General features: G+C 38.4%; 1 protein-coding gene across 1 annotated transcript in view; it reads left to right on the forward strand.

Moving 5' to 3' along the window:
* Window positions 1-26,197, forward strand: part of UNC13C (unc-13 homolog C) — a 325,566-nt gene that overhangs the window by 172,576 nt on the left and 126,793 nt on the right. The window contains 4 exon segments of the mRNA XM_067555862.1: window positions 2,870-2,938; window positions 3,858-3,947; window positions 5,748-5,876; window positions 25,367-25,500. Coding sequence (XP_067411963.1) covers window positions 2,870-2,938; window positions 3,858-3,947; window positions 5,748-5,876; window positions 25,367-25,500 — 422 coding nt within the window.

Below are 26,197 nucleotides of genomic sequence, written 5' to 3' on the forward strand. Positions count from 1 at the left end.
ATATATTAATTCTTCATTTTTTTCCAGTTTGCATTACTATTATTTGTATGTCAACCGTTTCTAGGAACGATTCTCTGATTCATTACCAAATGCAAAAACACATACTAATGATTTCTAAAATATTATTTATTAACATATATTTAAATAAATTTGAATTTAATCAAATATTAAACACAGTTAATATTAATGAAGTACAAATTGCAGTTGCATGAAGAACTGTCAGGAGCTTTAAGGCCCCTCTCCAAAACTAAGTGTAATGAAAACATGCCCCCTTCTGATTGATTTGCAAGGGCATTATTACCAAATAATAAAATTTGTCTACTAAACCAAAAAAGATTAATTCTGGGTTTTTTTTTCAACGGATGCTACTATTAATAGACCATGGACAACAAAATAATTCAGTCTGTGCCTGAAACAATTTTTAATTTTTTGTAAAGAAAATTCAATCTAAGCTGTTTTTCCACAGAAAGCAGTAAATCAAATTTAGATTCATAACTGTTTGATATACAGAATTATTACATATTTTCTCCATGAAGGGCCTTGCATGCTTAAATCCATAACTGAAACTGAATATTTGTGGATGAAATGCAAACCAGCACCTTTATGAATTAGAACTGGTATCTGCCAAACTCACTTTGCAAAGCAATCTTGTGAAAGAATGATTTTGTTTACTGTTGCTGAATCATGGAGCCATTCCAAGGCCCTGATGATGCACTGTGAGTGGCTGATTATCCTACTGGGATAGTACTTACTATCACACTTACTTACCCCATATCCTCCTGGGATAGTACTTACTAACATTCAGACATTTTCTAACTCCCTTTGGCAACTTACTCAAGTCCTCTTACAATTTTATTTTAAATGATATTTCCAAAAAATAATCAGGTCTTAATTGTTGCATCCATGAAATAAATATTCAGAAATATTTATTTATATTCCATTCGTTGTTGTTTTAAAATATATTGATGCTTGTGGAGGTATTTGTGATAGCAAGCATTGCAGCCAATTATAAATGTTTGTAGGATCAGATCCCCGGTTTGGAAGCAGTCTCACCCAGGACTAGGATTCAAACTCAATGCGCCTCAGTTTTCCCCTCTGTAAAAGGGGAATAGCACTACCTATTATTGTGAAGTTTTATAAGATTTATAAATGAAAAGTACTATTTGACTATATTATTATTAATTACTATAATACCAAATATTTTAGTGATGAAACTTAGGCGTGTTTATTCAGGTTCTAGTTTTAGAAGTACATTGATGGTTTATTAAATCTTTCTAGCTCTTATACTTTTGTTGAAATGGCACTCTACTGTTCCAACATTCAATCCTTTATCAGATGTTTGCTCCAGCTTTTGAAATGTAAAGTTTTGGGGTTTTTTTCACTTTGGATTTTCTCTTCCTTATTTCCATTTTGCTAGTGATGAGAACTTTTTTTTTTTTTCCCCTCAGCTTGGAGGGGCAGATTAAGTCCTCTCTCTGATGTTAATGCCAATTTACCTTTGACGCAAATACCAGTCCAATTCATAGTTCAGCAGATGGGTAGAAAGACAGTATTAAGGTTGGGGATCTCTTTTTTCAAACATTTGACTTATAGGCAAAATGTATGATTTTTCTCATTTCTGAAGCCCTCTGGGTCAAGCTGCTTTTTACTGAATAGCTATACACTGTTCAGCAAAAAGAACATCCCAAATTCAAGTCCTCAAGCCTACATCTGGGATGGATTTGTCTGGCTGACTATTTCAGTGCAGATTTACAACATGGCAAAAACATCCCCTTGTGTTGATCACTTAAGGGAACTGTGCCAGACCAAAGGCTTTACATGTAGGTTAGTACACTCCTGGTATATGAAAGAAAGAGAGAGAGCCACAAGTTATACCATGGTCACATCATTGCATATTTCAGAAGTGCTGTAGAAGTCAGACAATGTGTTGATGGTTATCAGATGTTGCTACTTCCAATGTTCTGTAGCCTTTACATATTCTGATGGTGTAACTGCATGTTTCTTTGCAATTGGATAAAGACTGTAAGTGTTTCAACACAAAGCACAAAAGGCATGCAACTCCCATTAACATTATTGGGACTCACACAGCTCAGTTGTGTGCACTGTACAAAATTTTACTCCTGGGCCTTCACATACCAATATCACAAGTCACATACAAATATCACAAGTCACATACCAATATCACAAGTCAATCTCCATTTTCAAAAGGAAAAGCTATTGCTCAGATAGATTTCACAAGACCACCATCTTTAACGGGTCATTTTCATAGTTAAATATTTTTACATCTTGCTAAAAATCCCTTGTGCAAACAAATAATGTGCCCTATGGCTTTAAAAGAGGCAAGCTGTGTTTTCTGAGGAGCTGAATACAGAAATAGAACAAGCCGAATTTTTCTGACAAGCCCCACTGAAAACCTCTGAACTTTAATTTGAGTTGTTGTTCAGAACCTTCTGACAATGTTTTTTCTGTTTTCTAGGGTATTTGTGTGTTAGTTATTTACTTAACAATGCATCAGTTATTAAGATAAAGGAAAGCAGTTTAGGGGAAAGGCTGTTGCGCCTGACTAATGCATTCCAAGGCTGCATGACGGTGAATGAATGCCAGAAATTTGTGCTATATTAGATGAATCGTGAAATATGGCAGAAGGCATAACACATTTACAGTTTCTGATATACTTATTACTATGTTAGACCAATGCTTTTATACAAATAAATGGACAACAGCACACTTTCCAAACAGATCCAAAATAGAAGACAGCAGATAGTATGCTTTATGATAAATGTGTGGGCAATAGATTTACACTCATAACTACAGAAATGTGGCACCCCATTGTGTCTCATACGCAAATGTTCATGTTTTCTTTGTACAGAGAGAAAAGTTCATAAAACTGCTGGATCAGCTGCACAATTCGCTGAGGATTGACCTGTCAAAATACAGGGTATGTATAACAGATCCTATCTAGGGACCAAATCATACCTTGTTCAGTATAAATATCTCAGTGCACTTTATCTGCTTATACCAGTTTCAGACATTGATCCCTCACCTGACATGAAGTTTGAAAGCATCACGGTGCTTCTATCACCAATCCTTGAATTAGAATTCAAACCTTAGGACTTCAGTGTTTTAACAAACCATTTTTTTCTGGGTTGGGCAAGTTGTTCTGTTCATTCTGGAGACTAAGAGCTAAGAAAAGAGGGCCATTGTGTGGTATTGCAATTGATGGGGCATTTTTTAGGATTTAGAAAATCAAAAGTTTCATTCAGTGTGTCTGCCTGTGGATTCCTTCAATGCTGAAGAATGAAATCCACTCCTATCAGATTATAAGGAGAGTTGACTAGTCCTTTGATAGTATGAGTCTATTAAATGACCACATAAAATGTTTCCTGGCTATCAATCTACCTGGAAACCTAGGGAATTCTTAGTACTTCACATAAATTCCCATTCATTAAACTTATTAAGGAACTATTAACTTTATTCCTGGAACTGATTTAGACATGATGGAGAGCAAATAAAAGAGTTTCCTTTAAATCATGCATAGATTTCTTTAACCTTCTTATCGCAGTATTGTTTCTATGAGCTTTTTAGATTTGGCAGTGCAATATTTTAAAACATATATGTTGGTATCACAGACAGTAAGTTCCAAAAATGGTCAGTTTGGGCCTAACTCTGCTCCAATTGATGTTAATAGGCATTTTACATTGACTTCAGTGGGAGTATAGAAGGACCAACACTGAGCACTTTCGATAATCCCACCCTGCGTTTATCGCGTTCTTTGTTTTCCTAAAAGCTTTTCTTCTTAACGTTTTAAGGGTCTTGCCTTTAACCTTATACTTATTTCCTTTTCCCCAATTAACTAGGATAACTTTCCTGGCAGCAATCCTGAAAGGCTTCAAGACCTGAAATCAACAGTAGACTTGCTAACCAGCATCACTTTTTTTCGAATGAAGGTACCACACTTTATCTCTGTTACTGGCACCAGAGAAACATAGTGCACATTTATCTTCTAGAAAAAGTCAGACTGTATTTGCTACCCTTGATCACCACTATGAAACCTCAGTGATTAGGGTGTGTTCTTGATATCTTAGCTTGATGAATCCTGCACTGAGACTCAATTTAAGATATGGAATGTTATTGGTTGTAGTCTCTAAATATACTTCAGCTGCTTTTTGTTTTAAATTAAATCCCTAAGCTTTCTGAAGATCTTAGCTAAATGGAAATCTTCAAAATACTGAAGGAATGCAAAAGGAAGAAAATACTGAAGTGCTGCAAACTATCTTTATCTTTTTCTGGTTTAACTGAAGAAATATTATTGAACTGCAGCTCCTAACAATATATGTAACACCGTATTTAAAAAAAGAACCTTTTGTTTAATTTTGCTCCTTTGCCATAACTGAAACCAGCTTTACTCCTGTCATCTTTCTAAGCTAGGCAGAGAGTAGACCCAATGTTTTTCTTGCCTCCAAAGCCAGGCGAAGATATCCTCTACTGTCCAGTGATTCTTGATATTGAATTGTTCAAACACTTTGCCTTTGGGTTTTCATCTTTTCAATGCTATGAGCAACTGCTTTGCGAAGTGACCCTTTCATTGGTGGCAGAACCATAGAAATTGCTTTTCTGATGCAGACCTTACACCTGGGTGAATGCTTTACCTTTAAGAGCAAATATTACTCACCTAGTCAGTGCTCTGTTGACTTTTTATCATTGTTCTTTAACAAGAAGCCATTCAAGGAGAGAGAGTATTACTTTTCAAATGGCAATTGTCCTGTCTGCGCTCTAACAAATCTCTAACATTTGTTTAAACTCAGTTAAAATTAGGTTTAAAGCTTTTCTGTTGGAGTAAAGATTAGAGCTAGGTTTAGTGAACAGAATAAACAGAAAATCAAACAAAAGCAGCTGAAATACCTAAGGTATTTATCAGGAAGAATGACATTTCCTATTGGAAACTGTGTTTTAGTATTATTTCAAACATCAAAATGAGGCTAATGACATTATGGCCAAAATCTATTGGCCATAGATATACAAGCAGTCAACATCAAGATGATCATGAATAAGCTGAGCAAGATTTACCCATGATAAGGAAAAGGTACAAATTGCTACAACTGGCTCAAAATACAGAAACACATACATTTTAAATTTTTGTTCCTCTAATAGTGTGTTAACAGACACATCTTATTAGTATAATATTAGTATTTCAGTAACACCTAGGAGCTTCAGTATTGAACTAGGACTCCTTTGTGCTCAGTGCTATACAAGCACAGAACAAAAAGATGGTGTATTGAGATGAAACTAGGCATAAATGTATGTATTTTAATGGATAGGTTAAATGTTTATAGAAACCAGTGCTTACAAAAATATGTAGCTTTCTGTGCACTAAGACACTGATTGAAAAGAATGGGAAAACTCTTAAAGATGTGCTTAGCTGCTTTCCTGAATAAGGGCCTAAAGGCAAGATCATGCAGTCACTTAAGCACGTATGTCACTTTCCTCATGTGAATAGTCCTATTGAAGTAAGCTTCTGTTGGACCACCCGTTTGCTTAAAGTTAAGCATGTGTTTGAGTGCTTCTCTGGATTGAGGCCACAGTGCATAAACCTATTTACTTTTTAATATTGTATTGATCTTTATTATATTTCATCATTCCCAATTCTGCATTGGACAGATAACTCATTACACATACAGTACACATTATTCTAGTCCAGCTGTTTCTGAAATTCTCTTATTTTCTGATTTTATTAAATATTTTATAAGGTCCTGGAATTGCAGAGTCCACCTCGAGCCAGTATGGTGGTTAAAGACTGTGTCAGAGCTTGCTTGGACTCCACCTACAAGTATATTTTTGACAACTGCTATGAACTCTATTCCCAGCTAATGGATCAGGTAAGACCAACTTTCGAATTTCTTGATGCTTATGTTCATTTTGTTGTTTGTACAAGGCAGGTAAAAATACAATAAATTCAGAACAAAAAGAAAACAATTGGCAAATACAGTCAAATAGTTCCATTATATATAAGAACCCTTATAAGAATGCTTAATTCTGTTTTATCTGTATGAGAAAGAGTAAGAAGGGAGGAAGCAAGATATAATAAATAAATTCACAGATGGGTTACAAACTCTAGAATAATTAACTAGGTGAGTATCAAAATGAACATGAAAATGTCAATCCATAAATATATTTCCTTGCATGGGGCAAGAAGGTAAAAATGTCCAGTGACTTCATGGAAGAATAGATTGATTACTATTATTTAAGGTCTGTAATTGGAAATTAGAAAAAATTCCATATTTCTTCAAAACAATGTAATGGCTCCATCCAGAGATTTATATATTTCTCACTTCACTGGCTGTAGGGGAGAACTGTTACAACCATTTGCTGAAGGCAGTATGCTGTCTTTCTTGTGCGTTAGATTTATATTTCAACTAAGATGCATGGTTGGGTATCTTTTTTTATATTTACCTGAGCAGGAGTGAAATTCGGAACTGTTTTTAAAAAAGGATGGTATTACTGCTAAAAAATTTCTGAATAAGGGCCTATCAAAGTCTCAGACATCAATACAAAATAACATAGCCTTTGTCATCTTCCAAATACCACCACAAACCCTTGTAGATGTCACCTTTTTCTGTAAAGTGTCCAGACATTCCATTTGATAAATGTTAAAATGAATATGTTCACATCTCCGACCTAAAAAAATACCCATGTCTATAAAGAACACCATTGCTTTCCCTGTGTATCATTTGAACAATACCTTTGCCCTGTGAATATTTGATTGAAAATGATATTTCAGTAACTATTCCCACTTTGGAACTAGTAAACTATTCAGTTAGGAAAAGACCTACATTCTGTAGAGTATAATATTAGGTGTGATTAGACACAGCAAATCATTATCCAAAAGCAAACTACAGTCAGACCCAAATATATGAATTCTGATGTGTCTCTGTCTGAGTTCAAGAAGAGCAAAGCATTGAGTGCCATATTGTTCTGAAAAGAGAAAGGGACTGGGATTTGTTGTCTGAGTCCTGTTTTATGAGAAAACAAATTTATCTCTAGATATCAAGCCTTGGGTGAGATAACCTTTCAGTAGTACCCTTGAGCAAAACATTTCCTCTAAAAAAAATCAATGGAGTGAATTGAACTGCATTAAGGTCTGTCTGATAAAACATAAGATTCAGTAACTTTAAGCCTCCAAATACACAGAGGGTGTGTACAGTGAAAGAAATACTTCTTTTTTTTTTGTTCACCCTTGAAGAATTATTGAATATTTTGTCAATACTGATAATGTTTCTTTTTACACTATAGCCAAGGACCTTTTTTTATATTGTGCTTAAAAAAGATGGAGGAAGGTTGTGATGGAAACATCTCATTGTGTCTTGATATTGTAACACGCACACATTTATCAGAGCCCTGTGATAATACGCCAAGAAATGTTAAGGGTAAAGTACTGAATCTCCATTTTCATTAGCCATGAAGATACATAGTTTCATAATATCTATTTTGCTTGCTTTCTATAATAGTGTATGAAAATCTAAATTGTCTCATTCAGGTATTAAAGTGTTAAATCATTATTTAAATACTCCTAAGAAAAGAAGATACATGTGATAAGACATAGGCATTGCAGCAGGCTCTGCTGAGTCAGTGATTTTGAGAGGGAGGCTTCCAGTAGCTCACTATGCCTCCACAGATCAGTGTTAAGCCCCAACTCAAGAAGGTAGTTAAACACATGCTTAATTTCAAGCACATGTTTAAGTCCGATTGAATCTGAGAGATGCTTTCCTAAATCAGGGCCTGAAGGAAGAGGACAGTGTTCTCTGAGGGAACTTTTTACTGCAATAGTAAAACTGTTTTTCCATGTTAAACCATCTTTGCATAATGTATCACTGTTCCTTAAAAAACAGTAGTTTTTAAACAGTACTTTTTAAAATAATTTCACTATTCCAATGAAAAACTCACTATGTTAAAAGACAGAAAACAAAGGGTGGGAATAAATGGAGAGAAGGTAAATAATGGCGTCCCCCAAGGGTCTGTACTGAGACCAGTACTGTTCAACATTTCATAAATGATCTGGAAAAAGCAGTAAACAGAGAAGTGGCAAAATTTGCCAATGATATAAAACTACTTAAGATAGTTACATCCAAAGCAGACTGCAAAAAGTTACAAAGGGAAGCCACAAGGCTGGGAGACTGGGCAGCAAAATGGCAATTTAAATTCAATGTTGATAAATGCAAAGTAATGCATATTGGAAAACATAATCCCAGCTATACATATAAAATGATGCGGTCTAATTTAGCTGTTACCATTCAAGAAAGAGATCTTGGAATCATTGTGGATTATTCTCTGAAGACCTCCACTCAATGTACAACAGCAGTCAAAAAAGCTAAAAGAATATTAGGAACAATTAGGAAAGGGATAGATAATAAAGACAGAAAATATCATAATGCCACTATATATATTCATGGTATGCCCACCCCTTGAATACGGCGTGCAGTTCTGGTCGCCCCATCTCAAAAAAGGTGTATTGGAATTAGAAAAGGTACAGAAAAGGACAACAAAAATGATTGAATATGGAACAGCTTCCATATGAAGGGAAATTAAAAAGACTGGAACTTTTCAGCTTTGAAAAGAGACAATTAAGAGGGGATATGATAGAGGTCTATAAAATCATGACTGGTGTGGAGAAAGTGAATGAGGAAGTGTTATTTACTCCTCCTCATAACACAAGAACCAGGGGTTACCCAATGAAACTAATAGGCAGCAGATTTAAAACAAAAAGGAAGTACTTCTTCACGCAATGCATAGTCAACCTGTAGAACTTGTTGCCAGGGGATGTAGTAAAGACCAAAACTATAACTGTGTTAAAAAGAGAATGAGCTAAGTTCGTGGAGGATAGGTCCATCAATGGCTATTAGCCAAGATAGTCAGGGATGCAATATTATGCTCTGAGTATCCCTCGCCTCTGATTGCCAGAAACTGGGAGTGGACGATGGGATGGATCACTCAATGATTTCCTGTTCTGTTCATTCCCTTGGAAACACCTGGATTGGCTGCTGATGGAAGACAGGATACTGGGCTAGATGGACCATTGGTTTGACCCAATATGGTTGTTCTTGTGTTCTGAGAATATTGGAGCCAAAATCCAATTGACAGTCAATGGGATTTAGAATCTTAAGTGCCTAAATACCTTTCTGAAAATGATACTTAGGCTCCTAAGTCAGTTAAGTGTTGCGCACCTAGCATGGCACTGCCTAAATACCTTTAAAAATGTGGTCCTGTGTCACTTTTTAAAATAGGAATTAGAAATTTCTGAAAATTTGTCTCTGTACCTCTGTGGAAAGATGAAGATGTCTCAGATTTAATCTTTTTCATCTGTTATTTTCATAGGTTTTTTTCATCTTTTTTTTTTCCTGTTTCCCAACCAGCTGTACTTGTTCATAGAATCTAAAGGGCAGAAGTTCCCTGTAGGTGGAATAAGTTCAGTGGAAATATCTCCCTTTGACCTAGTCAGTGCCCAAGAATTGTGGCACTGAAAGGCATGGTAGAGTGGTTAGGTTGGAGCCTTTGATTGATGTCTTTGTCAGAGGATGGGAGATAGTGACCAAGGCCAATCATATGATCTTTACAAAGGGTTTTAATGGATTTGGGAAGTATTTCTACACTAAGTGCTCTCCCAACAAGGAAATAACCAGTCCTTGGACTCCAAATTTCTCCTGACTCCTCAAGAAGCTATGGCTTTTGGGACAGAAGATCAGTCATTGAATAGATTATCGTTGTCTCAAACTAAAAATAATATACTGAGCACTATGTATAGGAAGAAGTGTGTTCTAGTGATTAGAGCAAGATTAGAGGTTTTTAAAATGCAGCTTGACAAAACCCTCGCTGGGATTATTTAGCTGAGGTTAGTCCTGCTCTGAGCAGGGGTTGGACTAGATGACCTCCTGAAGTCCCTTCCAACTCTATGATTCTATGGATAGTGAGAACTCCTGAAGTCAATGGGACTTCCCATGTGCTTAAAGTACATGCCCACGTGTTTCCAGGATCAGTGCCATAGTGGTGTTCCAGCAATAAGATTCATTGATGTAATTCTGCTTGATATTAGCCATGAAGTCTTCTGTTATGGAGATCATGTCGTTTTCTGCTGTGAATTTTGGAACAGTAAATGTATGCGGCAGTGGCATCGACCCAGATTTCATTAAAAAGTTTTAAACTGATTTGTCATTGCTTGTTATTGATTTCTACCATAGGGTAACAAAAACATTCTTAAAAGATTTGAATTCTTACTAAAGTAGCTGGAATTGATCCTCATTTCAGCTACCTTGAGATCACTCGATAAAACATGCAGATAATTTAAGTATAGTTAGTGAACCATAGAGAATATTTATTTATAATACATTGTGTTGTTTTAAACTCAACTCAGATGCCTGGTCTTTTCTTTTTGTTTCCTTGAGATTGAAATAATGGACAAAACACAAAAGGAAGTTTTAAAAACACTGAAAATTAAACAAATAAAAAGGGTTATGTGGCTTGGTCTGGGGCTTGGTCATGTTGCAAACATTCAGGACCTGGGATGAGGAGAGAAAGGTGCCTGTAAACTATTACAGGGCTTCTGGAATCCATAAATGAATAATGAATCGGTCTTTGACTGAGTGCTTGTACATGTATGTATTCTGAACCAGATTAAATTGCACAGTGAGTAACAGTATGAGTTAGTAGGAGGAACAACTGATGATCATCATAGATTTTTGCCATATGACTATTCTTCTACCCCAGTCCTGGAGGCGTCTGCGGGCAAAAATGACCCTATACATATGTAGAGAAGCCTAATAGCTGCTTTAAATTCTGTTTACGACAGCAATCCTATAGAGACTGCTCCACTGGCTGAGGATCATTGGAGTGGATCACATTCTGCCTCCACCCACTATCACCTGCACTGTGTCCTGCCAGGTGGGGAGAACAGGTAGTTTAACTGGAGGAAGTGCTAGAAACTGAGAAGCCCAGGCCACTCACAGGGCTTTTTGTTCCAGATGAACCCCCCCCCCCCCCCCCCCCAAAAAAAAAAAAACCACAACAAAAGAAACATCCAACAGAGACACATCTGCTACAGGCAATGCTTCCCCTGTCTGAGAACATAATAGTATAACCCAGCAGTATAATCCCTGAGACGCTAACGCAGTGGGCTGGCCAGTAAATGAGAATTCTGTTTCATGAAAATTTTCAAGGTTTCAGAATTTGTTTACATTCCACATTGGAACAGAAACTAAACCTTTTAAATTTTTTTCACAGAGAGCAAGAGAGACCCCAGAATAGCCCAATGGTTAGGGCACTCTCCTGGGATGTGGAAACCCAGCTTCTAGTCCCTGCTCTGCCTGATTCAGGCTATTGGCTATTCTGGGGTGAGTCTATATCTCTCTCTCATTTTGACCAGAAATTCCATCCTGCACCTTAGTAAACTTTCTGGTGAAAGTTTAATCAAAGCCAAAACCAATACATTTCCACTCAGTTTCGGTTTCAATAAATTAGCATTTTCTGATGAAAGGTTTTGTCAAGAAATTCCTGACCTGCTCTGCAGAGCACCCATATTCCTCCAGCTCCACTAAACAAAAAGGTTCAGAACTTTTGCACAAATGACTATACAAATGAGAACCAGACGTCTCTAGAGAACTGTAATACAAGTTATGTCCATCTAAATCCAGTCACCTTTCATTTCTTATAATGGGGAGAAGGGTAGGGTATAGTGCATAATTTAAATATAGGAAGCGGGTCGGTTAATCAAAATAGTGAAACTTGGAATCCTGGGTCCCTATTCTCTCCTTCAGGATACAAATAACTTCCACTGACATCATAGAGCACCTGTAGAGGAGAAAAAAATGTCTTTTTCTTCTACCCCAACATGCATTGGGGATTCTTTCAAAAGTCTGGTAAAAAAAACCCGGCAATCACAGTATGTGAGAGGTATTTGAGCCACTGCAGATGCATCTCCAGTTAAAGCTGCCTTTTGCATGACTTAGGATAAATTTGGAAGGGGACCCATGGATTCACAAGAGTTTAGAAAATCCATAGCATGATTAAGAAATGGTTCTTTTTCTCCCTTCAAACTGCAGCATTTTTCCTCCTCTGCTCATTTCTCTTGTTTTTGTTTTTGTTTTCTCCTTTATCCTATAACCGTTGTACTGAATCTTGATGAATAATCTCCAGAAATGAGTTTTATAGTAGAATCACTTGGGCTTTTTTGTACTTGGATACAGCTATATTTATTTTATTTTCTTCAAAAGAACAAGAACAAGAGGTGGGAGGGGAGATAGTGGGCTTGTAGAAAGAAACTGCCTGAGAGAATGGGAGAGGATATTTTGACACTTCTGAAATTAATAGCAAATGGTAACAAGTAATTGAACATGATCTACATCTGCAATTATTAGGTTTAACTTTAAGAAGGTGGATGGGTGTGTGGAGCCTTCCAGTTCCCCCCCACACACCCTTTGTTGTTCATTAAATCTCTCAAACCCCACATGTCTGATCCTTGACATACCCTTCTCTTGACTTTTGTGCCATCAGGCATCTAATTTTAAAATGTAGTCTTCATTTAAATTTGTTGTTGCTCTTTATTTATAAAATCACATCTATATTCTCAGAGTGTTTTTATTAAGATCTCATTTGATTTATAAGTGTTATATAAAATATGCTTTTGATTACCAGGTTAATTTTGTCAAACACTTATATCTTTAGTTAAAATACTGCACACTTTCCATGGTACCCAATAAATTAATCATGAAGCAGTCTTTGACGAAGTGCTTATACATGCATTTATTCTGCAACAGATTAAAGTGCTCAGTACGTAATAATGTGAGTTAGTAGAAGGAACAGCTGCTGAGGGTCATAGCTTTTTGCCATATGAAAGTCACATTTCATTGTTAACATTTACTCTACTGCAGTTCCAGTCTGGTCTGTTAAATATAACATGCACTGAGTCCAGCGTAAATATGTAGAGTTTCCCATTATATTCCTGCCATTTAAGTAAAATAGTTAAAGTAGAATATTAAACCAAAACCCATTTTATTGACCTCATTATCACTTAGCATTATGGTACCATTTAAAGCTACCTTTGTCTAAAATCTCATTCACTTTCCTTTACGTTACTTTGAAAAAGATATTATCCCTGTTTTAGCAGGTACAGACCCTCCCCTCCCTGGGGCAGCTGGGGGGCAGCTCTGGGACCCCTCCTGCCCCATGTGGGGAGGGGGAGGCACAAATGTAGGCTTGGCCCCCGGGCGCTGGAGACCCTCTGTACGCTACTGGGAGATGGTTCAGATAGTTCAGAAGGCATCCAAATTGTGCACTTTCTGTGGTTTTCCCCAGCACTAGAGTTGAAAAGGTGAGACTGGTTTTGTGTGTGCCCTTCTATGTAGTTTGCCTACCAGTATGCTAATGTTGGGCTTTGCATTCTTATTTTATTTCCCCATAAAGTCTAAGCATACAAATCATTGAAATCATTAATGCTGTGGGTGCTATGTGGAATCCTGATAGGCAGCCAATTGTCTTGTGTGCTGCCATAATCATAATAATAAGCAATACCAATAATAACCAATATTCCCTTGACTTCTTTCTTGCTTCCCTTGCCTCTGACTGCCCCAAATTCAAGTCTTAGGTCACAGATCTTCTTGACTGGCTTCTTTCCTGGGCACATGCTACTTCCTCATGGACTCTAAGTGAGACTCTAAGTGTCATATGCAGTTGCATAAAGTGTAATGGGGAGGAGGGAGAGGAAAGAGGAGCCCTCTATAGATGATGCAGCTCAAGAGGTGCATGCACTCTGGTTGCACAATTGTGCGATAGGTCCATGTCTCTCTATGAGGAGTCAGAGCTGAGACTGATTAGCCCAAAGCAATGAAAGATGGCTCTTATATGGACCACCACCTGCTTGCCTCACCCCTTAAGGACTGCTGATGGCTCATGGTCTCATGGTTGAACCATAGGATATGATGGGATCATGAATGCGAGTACTGATCCCTGTGTCCCTTCTGCATGCGGAACCACCACAGTGCATACATCCCTAGCTATATTTTCATCCTGCCCAACCTCTGTGTGTGAGTGTGAGGTCCTTGATATTTCATATAAAAGCTATGTGACAAAATTCACTAAAACTCTGTAATTATTTCTGTTGTCCCTCCTCACTTTTCCTTCTATCCATCACCACATAGGAGAGCCAGATTTTCCACTTACTGACAAGTGATTGTTAAAAAGAGAATGTGTTGGAGTGAAATCTTACCAATGAATGGCAGTCATTTCTGGGGTGCAACACAGCGACTCCTAACAATATGCAATCATATCATACTACTGTTTTATGCCAGGAAAGAAGGAATAACATATCCAGCTGCTAACAACCAAATTATGACCATGATATGTAAATCATGACACAGAGACATATTCCCTGTCTTCACTGGCACATATCCTACTGGCCTCATTATTCTAGAGGAAATACTCTGGTAAGAAAAAGCAACTACCAGCAAACACGAGTGTATTCAACTCTTCAGGGAGCATCTGCAACACATTCACTTTCTAATGAAAACTGGCTGGAATGAGCAGTGAGTGGAAAAGCTGGCTATCTTATGCTGAGGTAGATAGAAAAGTAGTTTACAAAGCATTTATAGGCAGTGTATAAATATGTCACTTTCCCTATTATCTTTTTCTTAAGCAAACAAAAGAATTGGCTGTTGCTCACAAACTCTGCAGTCATTTCAGTAATTCTTTTTGCAGCCTCTTCCACCTGGTGAGAATGGTATAAAGTAAATCAGTCTGCCTCTGTTCTCCAAAAGGCTCTTGGATCAAAACAAAGGATTTAATATCCCTTAGTACCAGAATGCTGCAGAAAGGTGTTGGCATACTCTGTGTCTGACATCTGATCAGGAGAATACTATTGAAATTCTGTGCACTTTTTTGAGATGCTCTCTGTCAGTTATTCAATTTGTGTTGATTTTATAAATATAACAAACCCATAAAAATAAGGGATACACTTGAAACAGCAGTTAATATGTTACATATTGAGTAAAATTTTCAAAGGGACTTACAGGTATGTCCACATTGCAATCAGGGATGTAACTGCTGTACAGTTTGGCCTACACGTGTTAGTTTTAATCTAGCTAGTATGGCTAAAATAGCAGTAACAATGTGGTGGCACAGGTTCAGCACAGCTTTGGAACACAAGTATGCATACAGGGTCCCTGATGATCATCCCATATTGAAGCCCAGGCCATCACGTCGTCACTGCTATTTTTAGCCATGCTAGCAAGATTAAAGCTAGTGCAGACATGGCAAGCCATGCGGCAATCACACCTCCGGTTGCAGTGTATACATACCCTTAGTGACTTAGGTGCCTAAATCCCATTGACTTTCCATAAGTCTTAGTCTCCTAAATGCCTACATCACTTTTGAAAATGGGACTTAGGCACCTAAGTCACTTAGATGCATCTGAAAAGTTTATCCAATTTTTCAATGAAGTAAAAATCAAAACAGTTTGTGTTCAGTTTCCAGTATAAATACAAATAGCAATTGTGTGATAAAGAAGGTATGTAAAATAGAGAGCTACAAATTAACTTCCAAAAACTGAGACATGGAATAGAGATACAGAATAACACATGAGTTGTCGCCATAGGTTTCTGTACTTCAGAATTATTGTCAGAAAAATGCCAGTGCAAGTACAATACCAAATAATCTTTGCAATGAGAAACTTTACCACATTTTCATATAGTATTAGGTGCACTAAAAGATTACCAACAATTGCTCAAATATGGTGCATTAAGGGGCACTTTGAAGATTTTCAGTATGTTGTTTCAGTGTGTTTGATCAGTAGCCTGCTAGCCACAAACTGCAGATCTGTAGAACCATGGTTATACCAACTCTACTATACAGCACTGAAATGTGGGTCCTGGGGAAGGCTGAAGAGCAACAGAATGGGGTCTTCAATTCATGTCATTTGTGTGTATTAGGTAGCAGGACAGGATCAGCAATTGTGGCAAAGCTCTTCCTCAGTGGGTCCAGTGCTTCCTTCTAGTGGTATGTCTGGGAACTGCTTCACCCTTTAGTATTCTTCCACCCTCTAGTTGTTGGGAAGGGTAATATAGCTGCTCTAAGATGGCCGCTCCCTGCTGGCTCCCAGTCCTGTCTCTGGTTCTCACAGGCCCTTACCTCTTTGCTGGGACTCTTGCCCCTCCAGTGAATGGCCAGTAGGGAGTAATGGGAGGCCAGTCCCACCCTCGACTCCAGGCTACAACCCAGGGACCCTACAAGTAGCAGCCTCGCACTATGGCTTCAGGAAAGCTGCTAGCTTCCCTGGGTTACTTCTCCGTGCCCCCTGACAATGTCTGTACCCTGCTCGGACAGGGGCCCTTCCTGGCTTCCTTGCCAGGGAAGGCTCTTGACCACCGACAACCCCACTGGGTGTGGTAGTGCCCAAACCAAATGTTCAGTTCAATCTTTCCTTTCTGGCAGGGTCTCTTCCCTTAGGCCTCCAGGCCTGGGAGAGGTCCTTTGCCCTCTTCGGGCAGGGTTTTTCCCTTCCCGAGACTGTGTGTCTGCAGGGTTCTATTCTGCCAGCGTTCTGCTCCTTCTCCTAAACCCTCATGCCTCTTGAAAGCATCTTGCCTGCTCACACACTCTGGTGGCTCGCCTCATTCCCACAACTCCAGCCACATCCTTTCTCTGGAGGAGTGGCTTTTTAACAACTCCTGGGTGGAGCCTTGGTTGGCTCCAGGTGTGTTAATTAACCAGGAGTAACCCCTGCTCTGCTACCAAGGGAAAAGGGACTTACATTGTAATTCAAACCCAATGGCCATCTGAATAGTCACAAACAACAATATATATTTTCTCTGATCTTTCATATTGAGTGGTAGCCACCATCCTATCGTTTAACAATAAACACACTTTCAATTAGGTTTCTCAGAATTTTTCAGTTTCACTGATATAAGCAAGCTTTTGCAACTAAAGGTGAACTTCACGCTACCCCATTGTGTCTCTCCCTTCATCCCTATGTCAAAATTCTATTTCTGGCTAGCCTTGTTGGACACACAGGCCCAAATGTATTGAATAGCATACACAGAGATGAACACGTAATTTGTGCATGTTGTTACCATGATGGTATGCACAAAGCACTGTGGTTACATGCATTGACACAAGTGCAGTTCTGAAAGTTCCAGAACAATGAGTGCTGCTTCATGACTTGGCATCCGGAGGACATGCTAACTGGTAAAACTACCACCATTGCCTGAGTGACAGGACTTGTGCACAATGTTGACTAATGTCCTTAGGCAGGAAACAAGGTTTGTCATATGTTGCTAAGGAGCACTGTCCTTCCGCCTTTGGACCAGAAAATGTATTTTGTGTGTAGTCATTTGTGTGTAGTATATTAAATTTATTTTGGTGTAGTTAGATGTGATTGATCTGAATCTTTGTTTTTCCTTCTTTAGAAAGTAAACTTCCTGTTAACAGCTAACAAATAATAATGTTTAAACTACAGCATATAGTCATTTAATAAGCTGTTCTATACTATACCTTCAGTACCTTTCGAGCCAAAGCATGATATCTGCTCCACTAAAAAGCACAGGTCAGCAATGACTGACAGTTGAAAAACAATTGAAGTGCAATATGGTATGGGTTTCGGAAGAAGGAACAACATTACTGTCCCTATGCTATAAGAAAATGGTCCCCTGGTGAACCTTTATGAACCTTTGTTTTATTTATTATTGTAAAAGACTCGGTTTAGGTATATGCCTCACAAAGACTAGGGCATTGTTACAGTTGTACTCATGTGTTCTCAAAGACTGTGCAGTGCAGTAAAGAAACTTTCAAAACAGACCAATGCCCACCCCAGTTTCTGGGATGGGGCTTTCATAGGGCGATGAGCAATGTGAGGCTTATGATAGGTGGGGGCAGGAGGGGGATTTGAGGGAAAAGGGGTCTTCCTCTTTCCTCCACCACATTCCCTCTACATGGGCATAGCTAGTGCTTGACTTGTTCATTTTGGGGTGATGGAGGCCAGCCCACATCACAGCACAGTACCTGGTACATCATTATAACACCTGAGGGTTATGCCTCCTTTACTGCCATTAGTGGATTCTTGGGATGCAGCAGAGTCTGTTTTCGCTTCCCACTCTGAACCTGATTGTTCCAATATAAAAAGACAGAAGATTTTTCTTTAAAATCTATTTAAAGCAACTCAATTCATGGCCCCATTTTGACGCAACAATGGAATGGTCCTTGTAATCTAGTGGAGATGCTTTCAGATGTTTTGTATCCGTAATGCTCTTCCCATCTTGCCGTTAGTGTCTTCCCAGGTCTTCTAGTAATGAATGACTTCTGGTACCATATACCAGGCCTGGAGTGGATTTTCCCAGGCATTTCTGGAGCAATCTCTCTAAGAACTTGGGGTCTAATGACTCAGGCCACAGGAGAGGGAGGAAAGGAGGAGGTGGACAGGTAAATGGAGATTGTGCAATGAAAGTTGCTTTTTCTTTACGGCATTTACATATATAGTCTCCATTACTTTAAGGCCCTTTTAGAATTATTTTTTTAACCAATTCTTTGCTTCTTCCCTTGGCCAATGTTAATTTTTTCCCCTTTCTGTTTCTAGTAAAATGGGAACCAGAATTATTCCTTTTTTGTTTACTTCTGTTTGTAACGATGTCAGCAACGATGTCTTCCTCTCTATAAGTGTTATTTGGTAGATTCTGACTGCAGAGCACATGGGAAAAACTCATCCTTTAATTTCACAAATCTGATATGGCAGCTTAGAGTTGTATTTTAATTTTGCTTCAGTGAACTCAGACAGTTATGAGAGAAATTTAGGATTCAGAAATAACAAATTGTGATGCCTTTTCTTCCATGAGTCTCATTGAACCTGGTAGGACTACTTGTGGAGTTGTGGTACCACTCTCTGTAAGCGAGGATGTCCTAATCTAATCTTAACTGTTTGTTTCTAAAACCAAATATTGTTGCTCTGTTTGGTCAATGGAGTGAGCTCACTGGTTCATATTTTTCAGTTAGTAGTGAGGAAAACTGCACCTGATATCACTATTTGGTATTTTCAAACATGAAAAATGAGGCAGGTTTTATTAGTCCCAATACATCTGCTCAAGTACCAGGACAAGGGAGGATGCAGTTCTTGGCTAGAGTAAAGACTGTTTCAATGGAATCCATTGTGTTCTGGATGTGTGTTGCGGAGGACTGAAACTTGCTGAATAAGTAAAAAAAAGGGAGAAAACACTATTGGGTCATGTGTTCTTTCTGTGTATTCTGCACAGCCAGCATTGAGCTTCCACCTCGGTGGCCCAGATCTCTGCAGATCCCCAAGATCCATCCCAATTTTAGGGACTTCATGTGTTCTGGAGCAGTCCAGACTGCTTCTTTCATGCAGTCAAGAGTGGCAGACTCTATCTTCTCCTGCTCCCAACCCCAGTGAGAAAACACTTTGGAGACTCAATGGGATTTTCTATTCAATCTGTGGACTATTCACATGCAGAAAAGAATGGGATTCTAAATATATGGCCTATTAATAAGCACTTATTTAAGTTAAATATTCCTAAGTGAAAAATTAACAACAGATACGTTTCCCTTTGCGGTAATTTAAAAAAAAAAAAAAAAAAGAGTATGTTCTACATTATTCAAAAATAACAGTGAACTTGGCTCAATTTCAGTCTTTAGATTGTTGCTTTAGTGCAAAATTGCCAGTTGGAGTCAAACCAGCCTCTTAGTTTTGCTCACCCAGAAATGTTATGTTAGCCCCAACAGAAGTAGTTAATGTTGATTCAGCACTTTGAAAATACAAAGCCCTATTCAAGTGATAAGTTTTATTATATGAGACAGATGGTCTGTATGGTTGTATATTGTAGATACATTATCTATCCATCAATCCATTGTTAAGGCTACAAATCAGCTTCCACTCTAGTCTCTTGTTTTCACAAGGTTTATAAGCTTTTGAAACATTCAGGACCTCACTTTGCAGCTCTTACTCCCATTGGTGATCTGAGAATCACATGGAATTTAAGGTTACCATATTTCAAGTTCCCAAATAGAGGACACTGCCAGGGGGATGGGAAGGAGAGGGGAACTGGAGGGGGAGGGGTACAGTTCAGGGATGTTGGAAGGGTATTTAGAGGGGTGGGGATATACTGGAAAGAGGTATTGGGGGGGGGTGTTGGAGGGGTGTGTGTGTATTAGGAGGGAGTGTTTGGGAGGTGCTGGAGAGAGTATTTGGAGGGCTGATGGAGGGGTGTGTGTGTGTACTGGGAGGGGATATCTGGGAAAGTGCTGGGGGGAAAGTGCTGTCACCCTCGAGGTAGGGGGCAGTGTTGTGCTCCCTGTCACAGAGGCAGGGCAGCTGGCACAGGCCCGGGATACAGTGCCAGTCTATCAGTCAGCATCTCTCTGCGGGCCTCTCCCCAGAACAGAGAGCCAGGGCCTGTCCCTGTCACCCCTCCAGGCCTGGCTCTGAGGCCCTGAGCAGGGAAGGTGGCTCAACTAAGAGGAGCTTGGTGGCTCTGCTTTCCTGGCAGGCCAGGCTGGGGTGGGTGGGATCTGGCAGGTACGGATGCAGGGGAGGGACCAATCATGGCACGGAGATGGCTTTCTGCAACGTCTGCTCAGCAAAAATCCTGGACATTTCCTCTTATTTGAACAATCCACCCAGATGGAGGGCAGAGGATCAAAAAAGTGGTCATCTCCAGGAAAACTCGAATGTATGGTAACCCTGCCATGGATGATCTCATTGACATCAATGGAATCACCCAAATAGCTGGCTGCTCAACAACTTGGGTATGAATTTCCCACTCTGCCACTTTGGGGCTGAAATTTCCCAGGCCTGGTCTCTTCCTAGAGGTATGTTTTTGTGGAAAGTTGGGACACAATCCATTCAGTCATTTTAAGTTTAACCACACTGTCTTTATTACAGAAAACAGCTTTGTATTTTTTTTTTTATTTTTACAAATGTTTTGCGTATTTTAAAAAGCCTTCACAAAATAGCAAGAGTTGCTTTTATGAACCTGACCCCCTGCACCTAGAACCTTCCCACAGAACCTCTACCCCGCCAAGCTTCATCTCTTGCATCCAAACTTCCCCTCTCTGCACCCAGCCCAGCCCTGCTGAGTCCCCTGCACTCAAACCCTCACCACAGCAAGCCCCACCCCCTGTACCTGGACTGCTCCTACAAGCCCCTCACACTCAGATCTCCACCCCACTGAGCCCCAACCAGCTCTACCCAGACCCCCACTCCACCAAGCCCCACTCCCCTGAGGCCACCACACCCAGACCCCTCCTGCTGAGTCCCAACCACCTTCACCTTGACCCCCTGCAAAGTCCCATTATCCCTGCACTATCCCAATAAGTCCATGTGCATCCAGCTCCTCCCCGCACCCCCCACTGAGCTGCCCACACCCAGATTGCCCCACAAAGAACGCTATCGCCTCACACCTGGATCCCCTCACCCTAAGCCCGTCCACATTTGGATCCTGGCAGGCTGAGCTTGTCTGTCCACACCTACTGCACCTGGCATGGAGGGGCAGGCTCCCGGGGTATTTCTGAGACAGGCCTGGCCCTTGTGCTGTGTCAGGGTCGGTGCAGCCTCACGACCAAGTCTGTATCCTGGGGAACGGGGGCTGCAGGGTGATCTCCCACCTCTGTGGCCTGTGCTCCCCACTGCCATGCTGGAGCCTCCATATTTATTTACTGACAAATAAAATTTGCAGAATTTTAAAATATTGCATGCAGAATATATTTATTTATTTATTTATTTATTTATTTTGGTGCAGAATTTTTAATTTTTTGGCACAGAATTCCCTCAGGAGTAACTTCAAAGATATTATTATTGGTGGTGATGTTATTCATTAATATCTTGTTGTTTCCTTATGGCTGGTGCAAAAGAAAGCAGCTTTTGCTAACTGATAAATCTTTTATTGTGGAATTGGCATCAGCACCCAAAAAAAAGTTTTCTTTATTGCTTAGTACCTTAGAAATGTGTGGTTTAAACTTATTCCATAAATAATGTATCCTCTTCCAAAATGAAAGGAAGGCAATTTTAGAAAACCATTCATTTCAAAAGGTGACTAAACCATGTACAATGTAACTATAGACCGGTTTCAAACTTTTAAACTAGTTAAAAGAATAAATTTTATCTTAATAACAATGCTATTCTCTAAAATGTTCCACAGAATACATTGTCTCATATCCTATTCAGTCTCTCAGTGATATCATAAATGCAAATACTGCACAGTCTCCTAACTGATGCTGGGTATACCTGATATTTGATTTACATTTTCCCAAGGCAAGCTTCTCTTTTGTGTATGCAGTCTTCATCTCCAAAAGGAGATTTGTGAGTAAGAATGTTACAGCAACTTTATTTTTAATCTAGTCATATAGATTTCCCTTTTATCAGTAAATAGATCATATTATTTACCCATGTTTATATTCCAGTAATTACCTTTTGAATGTTAATTATGTAAACTCTATTTCTGCTTATGTACAAATTAAATCTAATCTTGACATTCTAAAAGGCATCTCCCACAACTACTGTGTAGTTCATTAGTGTATTATACAAGCAAGTCTACTTGGTGTTATTTTCTAAAAAGGAAAAATGCATGTTATTGGGAACTAAATAGATATGGAGACACAGCCCTAGCTGTGTCATGACAATAGCAAAATTGCAGTAGACAAATGTCTTCTAAGAGCACACAGAAGGAAAAACATTACTTGTCTTCCCACCTAATGAGAGGGTGTACTTCTTGACTGTTAATGACAGGTTAATGTTGAGCTTATGTCACCAGAACACAAACTTCAGCAGAGCAGCATAGAAATTAAACTTGTAAAGCAAGGACATCATTGATATGGTACTTTAATTCCCAACAGAAACATTAAAACATAGTATCATATTTTCCCCTTTAAAAATGTTGGAGATTCTAAGAAACAAGTGTTTGTTAAATAACAATGTCAATAATTAATACAAAGATGGGCATTTTGCTAAGTAAATACAACCTAAATTGTTTTGTTGTTTTTGTTTCATCCAGCTTTTATTGAAAGGGTATATTCTTACTAGATCATAGAATACAGAGTAGAAATTGGTTCTTTGTGTTGTAGGAGGTGTATTACTCAGTATATGGGAATTTCTGTGCACTAACATGATTATATAATTAAATACATTTTTAAATATCTAAAAATAATATTTATTTTCACATTTCAATCTATTTCTGTGCCAGAGAAGCCCATGGAAAACAGTCTTTATGCTATTTATACTTTACAGAGACTAAACACTTTTTTGATGTATCAGGGCATAGAATTTTCATATCAGTGCCAAAAGGTTGTTTCAACTACACATTGTTGTGAGTTGTTTATCAGAAATAGTGTTCTTGAAACATGCCCTATTAAATATGAATGGCTCTGTATTGTAAAACTGCATTTCATTTAGTTTGGGTAAAGATGATATACCACTGTGGAAAAGTGGTACTAGAAGTAAATCTCTACTATTAAAGATATAGGGCACTGTAATTAAGTGTAAATCTAGGTAAAGTGAAAGACTTTTAGGTTGAAACTAATGCTCAGATACTCCTGTCTCTTTTTAAAAACCCCTCTGTTTGCAAGAATACTGCAAGTTGTCAGTGATATTAGTCACACTACCCACTGTAAATTTTACTGAGCATTTCTTTTAATTCAGTCACATTAGACTTAGAAGTTGTAACACTTGAAGTTTAGCTATGTATACGAGGTGATTAATGATACTTTTCTAATACATTTCATGATGGCCACCTCAAAATAATTATGTCACCTTGTTAAAATTCCCTTTCTGTCTTTCCCAACTCTACATTAATAGACAAACTTTTAGGTTAAGCTAACATGAATTAATTTATTATGACAATAATGTAGGTGTGTTTGAAGAGATACAATGCCTATTTCATGCCATCGTGTTTGGTTAAGAAATAAAAGGTATGAAGTACATATATTTAAATATTTAAACAACAGGTATAGTTATTTTCTCCGAAGCATTAACTAATACACATACAATATGAGCTTGGTGAAACCTTGTTATGGATTGTGTTATAACTTGATTGAGATTTATGAACTCTTACTCTTCAGTTAGCATAACTGAAAAGATAAGCCACCACCTAGGACAAAAAGGGATTGTGAACCCATCTAGGAGTTTGGACTGAGTGAACAAAATGTTTTTTCTGAATATTGCTTTGGATAGGTTGTGGGGAGGGAATGCAGAACACACAGATGCTGAGAACATACCAAACAAAGAAAGAAGTAAAAAAGCAAGGAAGCCAAGCAATATATATGCATGCACACACAAATATATATATACACACACCAGCAAATGAAGGAAGCTATCCCTACCACCACGTGTGGTTATCCAGGCAGGATAGTTATAAAAAGCTCTTTGAAATATGGTCACTGAACCCACTCACAATTACTGTGTTTCACTTAGGTGTTAATTTGAAAAGTACTGCGACATCACAGATAGTGGAGGTTTTCAAAGTGCAGGCGTTGCTTGCATGCACCAACTCTTTACCTTTCTCAGAGCTTTGCAACTTTCAGTTATTTGGTTCTGTGCAATAAATTTATTTTTATTGCTTTGGTGTAAATCTGACCTCTCTGTTGTACATGTCGGTTTCTGAAAAGCCAAGAACTGAGATGTTCCATTGTTTGGGAGACTGTAGATTAAAATTTGCTAAATCCAGACTACAGAGATTAATTTTTTTCTTAAAGGGTACCCAAGTGAGGCAAAAAAAGGACAACATCCTTAATGAAAGATGTTTCGGCAATAAAATGCTGATAGATACTTCCAGCTAGACAATAGTGGTCAAAATGTGGTGTTCTGATGAGGAGAAATATAAAGGGACTTTATTATTTGCCAGATGTGTTATTAATGAGAGAGGATTATTTAATTTTCAAAAAGATGCATAAATCTCTGCTATTTTTATTATTCCATGTGAATCTGTTTTAATGCAAAAAATTCAGAATCTTAAAACAAGAAATGTTCCACATTGCTGCTTCAAATTATCTGATATAATGCTTATACTGTAGGTGAGTATTTGCATATAGGCTTTGCAAAATACTAAATGCATTTTAATCCATTCCTGTTCAGCAAAGGAATTAAGAATGTGTTTAACGTCAAATTCATGGGATTTGGGCATGTGCTTAAAGCGAAACACATGTTGGTATTCTTTCGTGATTTGGGGACAGAGTGCTATATGTCTTCTTTTCTTTCTTTCTTTCTTTCTTTCTTTCTTTCTTTCTCTCTCTCTCTCTCTCTCTCTCTCTCTCTCTCTCTCTGTTTTTAGCAATGATGTATAATTGAAACCCCACAATTTAGATATTTTCCCTGAATTTTGTTAAATCTTGTTAATAGGGTAAGAAGCAGGAAGTTCCTCGGGAAGAACAGGGACCAACCACTAAGAATTTGGATTTTTGGGCCCAGCTCATTACTCTGATGGTTACCATCATTGATGAGGATAAAACAGCATACACACCTGTCTTGAATCAGTAAGTACCCTTCTTTGGAAATTTATATGAAGAATTAGGGATTTAACGAAAGGAAATGCACTGGACTCCAGCATTTTCAGTTTTGATGTGATTAGATTAAGTGACAAAACGTGAAACACAATAGTTTAAAATTGCACTTGGTATATTTTTTTAAAACTGCTCTCTTTCCTGAAAAACAGAATTTAAAAATAGTTAAGAAAATGACAGCTAATCTCTTCCTCCTCAATTCAAAAATAGAAAATGAATAGAAATAGAGAGACATGAACTGAGTCTTTAAGGATATTCCAAAACCAAAATCCTAGTATCAAAAATCTCTTACATTTCTGATCCTGCCCTCTGAATTGCATGACATGGATTATCCTGGCCACGCAGATCCCCACTGTAATCATCAGGGCCCTGCCTCCATGGATCTGGTTGTAGAATCAGGGCTGAAGGTTAGAAGAAACCAGTGTAGTTACCTGTCACGTCATTTATAAACCCCAAGATTACTAGTACTGAGTTCTTATATCTCTGACAATGGAGAGTAATAGGATTTACATTTTTCTGAAACATTTTCTCCACAGCTTTTGGGAGTACTAATTTCATATATTTTCTGGGGGCAAGAAAGCACTATGATAGAGCACTTTGAATAGTGTCAGTCAGCTGTGTGCTTGATTAGATGTGACTTGATTCCCTCAATAGTGCCCTTGATTCACAG

Source organism: Emydura macquarii, unplaced genomic scaffold, assembly GCF_026122565.2.
Source record: "Emydura macquarii macquarii isolate MOO-44397 ecotype Brisbane River unplaced genomic scaffold, CSIRO-AGI_Emac_v2 contig_1644, whole genome shotgun sequence".
NCBI lineage: Eukaryota > Metazoa > Chordata > Testudines > Chelidae > Emydura > Emydura macquarii.